Source organism: Mastomys coucha, unplaced genomic scaffold (genome assembly GCF_008632895.1).
Source record: "Mastomys coucha isolate ucsf_1 unplaced genomic scaffold, UCSF_Mcou_1 pScaffold6, whole genome shotgun sequence".
In the NCBI taxonomy this organism is placed as follows: domain Eukaryota; kingdom Metazoa; phylum Chordata; class Mammalia; order Rodentia; family Muridae; genus Mastomys; species Mastomys coucha.
Window position 1 is genome coordinate 94,049,686 of NW_022196912.1, and position 4,643 is coordinate 94,054,328.

Consider the following 4,643-nt stretch of genomic DNA (forward strand, 5'->3'; position numbering starts at 1 on the left):
AGGTAGGTAGGTGGGTAGGTGGGTGGGTAGGTGGGTGGGTAGGTGGGTAGGTAGGTGGGTAGGTAGGTAGGTGTTTTTGATTTTTAAATTACATGATATGTTTGTATAAGTGCACGTCATGGCCCATGTGTGGAGGTTAGAGGACAGTTTTGTGGAGCCAACTCTTTCCCACCTTTACATGGGTTCAGAGATGAGCTCAGATCAAGAGGCTTGTGCATCCCCCATCTGCTGAGCCATCAGGCTGGCCCAGTATATATTTTGCTGTTTATTTGTTTGTCTGGATTCACTTATTTATGTACTTACTTATTAAGACAGGATCTTCTGTGGGCCAAGCTGTCAAAAAAATTGTATGTGTTAGTCCTGGGTTTCTTATCTTTCTGTCCCCATCTCTCAGGGCTGTTATTGCAAGTGTACACTGCTATGTCCTGTGCAAAATAGAATTTTAAAAATACATTTTATTATTTTGTGTGTGTGTGTGTGTGTGTGTGTGTGGTCAGAGTACAACTTTTAGGATTTGTCTCTTACCCTTCTCATTTCTACCTCTGCACTAGCTGGCTCATTCCTGGCCAGGTCTGTTTCTGCCTCCCATTGGACCCTAACTTATGGTAGAAGTGCTGGGATTACAGATTTGAACCACCACACCTGTTTGCAGAGATAGAATTCAGGTTGTCAGCAAATGCTTACCCAGCAAATGCTTTTACCTACTTAGCCAGAATCCTTTTTAATGTAGGAGTTGGTGGATCATCATGCCCCTAAGTTTCCTTCGATCCCCAGCACATACACAAACATACAAATGCTTGAGTATCTTTTTTGTTTGTTTGTTTCCTACTCCCATGACCCCATGATCTTACTGTGTAGCTTTAACTGCCCTGGAACTTAATATTTAGATCTGACTGGCCGTGAACTCACAGAAATGTACCTGCCTCTGCCTTCCAAGAACTGGGACTAAAAGTGTGCACCACCATGTCTGGCCTTTTTCTGTTTCTTTAAAATTAGTGAAATCAGTAAGAGGACACTCATGAATGCCATTGCCCCAGCTGTTCAGATCCCTGGGTAGAGGGAGCATTGCCTCACACTGGCAGAAAGTACACGTGTATGGAAGCGTGGTCTGTGCTGGCACATGGGCAAGACAGCAGCATGGCCTACCCATTACTCAGTGCAGAAAAAAAAAAAGAGCACCAGAGAGAGGAGACCAAGGTAGGGTTGGGACAGCGGTGTCAGGAACAGGGACAGTGATCTGCTATCCTACAGAGTGGCTTTTGGTCCTGCAATGGTGGCAGCAGCCATAATACTTCATCTGCTGAGAACTGCCATGAGGGTTCTCTAGCCTGATACCCTGGAGCCATTTACAGGCAGTTGGAGTCTGGCCTGAGGATGGTGTCTGTGCACTTGAGTGTCCTGATACCACTTTCAACACCAGGACCTAGTACCAATATCTCTCCTCCCTCTCCGCCTGAACAGATGCAGGAGCTGGAGCAGAGGCTGCTGGAGGCTGAGCAGAGAGCTGAAAACGCAGAAACTCAGGTAACTCTGCATGGGGGTTTGTGGGAGAGTGCTGGGGAGAGTGAGCGTCCAGGAGCTAGAGCTTTCTGTGCTGATGAAGGAGACTCAGTACAGTGAATGGGTATATTAGTCCACTGTGCTGAGGGACAAACTGAAGCTGCAGTCTCTGTTTATCATGTCCTCCTGACTGGTCCACACCCATTGGGATTAGCTGGAGCCAGCTTCCCCTGTCATTCAGGAGTCCAGACTGAAAGAGGTCCCATTGTCTTTTAGCCGGATCTTACACAGGCATGTACAACCTATGGGGTCTGCATGCATCCCAGGACAGCACAACACATGTGTAGGTGACACTGTCATGTTACAATGTCAGAGTATGAAGGCTCCCGCCTGGAACACACCGCCTTCTCAGTGGCAATCGGAGAGAATTTACTGCATACCCATGTACCAGATTTTTAAATACTTCAAACCAAAACAGCTAGTTCAAGGTCATTCAGGGTTATAGAGCAGGACCCTGTCTCAAAACAACAAAACTGTAAATAGTTCAGCCCAGAAGTATGTGTTGTTTCTACTTACAGCCCTTTGGTTAAATGAATGGCATGGCCTTGTCTAACTCTAAGAGGGTTAGGAAATAAGAGGAAGCACATGGATGTCCTGTGAGTGGCAAGTATCTTTGCCCCAGTGGGGTGGGGTGGGGACACATGCCGTCCTGAAGCCAGCCGCTCAGTCTCTGATGTCTTTTCAGAGTAGACAAAGTGAGTTCTCAGTTGTCAGTCCCTTCGTTGGCTCAGATTGAGGTATCACTGGTCATTTCATTAACTGGCCCAGATGGCCCTGGGTGAGGGCTCTGGCTAGGAGGCATATTCTGAAGCATCAAGGGGCTAGCTCATTCCATACTGTACTAGCCGTCGCACAGAGTTCATGAGTGATCTGAGACCTTATGAGCACTTGTTGGTACTTTTCAGGTGGGTGTGATGGAAGAGAAGATTAAACTGTCCAATCTGAAGAGTGTGGACTCCACAGGCAGCTTGCACCAAAAGTACCAAGAACTGCTGAAAGCCATGCAAGGCAAAGATGAGCTCATCAGCCAGCTGCAGGCACAGCTGGAGAAGCAGGTAGGGGCTAATGTGAGGCAGAGCCTGCACCCCCGCTCAGCATCTGCATCAGTTGGCCTCAGTGTCTCTAAGCCCTGTGCTTTTGCCCTGGAGTGACAGGGAACTCACTCTTTCATGAGACTCTTACATGGCAATCATTAGCGGTTTCTTCATCTGTTCATCAGAAGCTAGGGGAATACAGAGGAAGTAGACCCTCAGGGGAATGCTGGGACCTCTGCTGCTTGCTGCTCTCTAGGGAAACTGCCTGAGTCACACCTTTATACAATGGAGGTTATGAAACCTCTGAGGCTTGGGGAATAATTACCCCTAGGTATCTGTGTACAATATCAGACACGTGGTTAGGATTTGGTAAGGAGATCTTTTCCTTCTCTCTGGTGGCCTTGTGCCAGGCCATCATGTGCTACTCGATACTCAGCTGTAGTGTGACTGGAATGGCATAGGACTGGATTGTCTGCAGCTGGTTGGCCAGTTTCTCAATGAACCTGGACAGGCACAGAACAGAGTTGCCACTGAAAATGGAGACTTCTCATGAGTACACAGGAGCCTAACAGACCACTGTCTAGTATCCAAGCAAGTTAGGATTCTTGCTCCTAGGGACTTCCAGAACCCCTCTGGCTCTTCCTTCTGCTCCTTCCTGTGCCCAGACTTCTCCCCCTCATGGTCTTATAAGCACCATCAAGTAGCCCAGTCTGGCACTGAACTCCTTATCTTCCTGCCTCTACCTTCCCAGTTCTGGGATTATGGACATGTGCCACCATGTCTTCTCCATCCCAGTTCCATCTCCCTTGTCACTGGCCTTATCTACCCCGCTTTCCCCTGGTGCCATCTTGCCATCTATTCCCCATACCAAGCCCAAGGATAGAGTCGAGAGACTTATCTGCATGTGTATTTGCTGTAAAGGTTCCAGTGGATTCAAGCAGTTCCTTCCAGTCATTGTGGGTGAATGGAAATTGTCAGTACTCACTAAACATCCCCTTACTGGATGTGCCTTGTATGCACCAATTTTAGAGAAGTTTTTTCCTTTGAGTGGCTAGAGTTGGAAGAAGCGGCAGCATTCTGATGGTTGGTGGGGCAGAATGACTTGATCCAGGTTAGGATAAAAATGTTTACAATTTTCATCAGTAGGGAAAGATCAGACTGTACTGAGCAGATGTTAGAGAACAGAAGTCCACCAGCTTTTTGTACAGAGCCAAAGAACTTACTTGTTTTTTGGCTTTGCAAGCCATATAGTCAGTGTTGCAACTGCCCAGTTCTGCTATTCGAGTGTGAAATAAAAAGTGATAATATGTAAATGAGTGGGCATGGCTGTGTTCCAATAAATCTTTATCCATAAAAATATGTAGGAGACAAACTGGAGAGACTTGTGTTTGGCCCCAGGCTGCTGTTTACCAGCCTGGAACTAGATGGCCTTTAAGGCCCTTCCAGGTCTGAATTACTGATCTTCTGCTTTGGAGTTTGTGTCTGTCATCTGAGAATTGTCAGGTAGTTTCCACTAGGAGTTTAATGTGAGTCATGTCTGCTCATTTCTGAATAACTCAGGGGCCATCACATGCTTCATGTTGTTCAGGTGCAGAAGTAGTTCTCACCATAAGCTAGCTGATACCTGTGCTAAAAGCACTAAACTTTTCACTCTTATTTCAACTCAGAATGGCCCAACAAGAGTGGAATACCTTATCTTTCATTTTAGAGGTTTAGTGCCTAGTCTTTTTTTTTTAACTTAAAATACTATATTAAAATGTACAAATACAGAGTATATAAACATGCTTAGATTGCTAACAGTACATGCTCTGCATTTATGGGCTGTTTTGATTTATTTATTCAGTTTTATAAATTTCTTTAATTTCTATCTTTTCTACAATAAACACATGGCCCTTTTATAATGAGAAAGTTGTAATACCGATTCTTGAGTTTTCAGTTCTCATAGCAAATTCAGTAATCTTTCTTTTCTTTTTTTAAAATTTTGCCGGGCGGTGGTGGCGTACGCCTTTAATCCCAGCACTTGGGAGGCAGAGGCAGGCGGATTTCTGA

At 45.8% G+C, this 4,643-nt stretch overlaps 1 protein-coding gene across 2 annotated transcripts in view; it reads left to right on the top strand.

Moving 5' to 3' along the window:
• Plekhh1 (pleckstrin homology, MyTH4 and FERM domain containing H1) overlaps positions 1-4,643 on the top strand; it is a 49,867-nt gene that overhangs the window by 17,507 nt on the left and 27,717 nt on the right. For both annotated transcript variants that reach the window (XM_031355832.1, XM_031355833.1), the window contains exons 3-4: positions 1,462-1,524; positions 2,466-2,615. In XM_031355832.1, the coding sequence (XP_031211692.1) occupies positions 1,462-1,524; positions 2,466-2,615 (213 nt within the window). The remainder of the gene's footprint in view (positions 1-1,461; positions 1,525-2,465; positions 2,616-4,643) is intronic.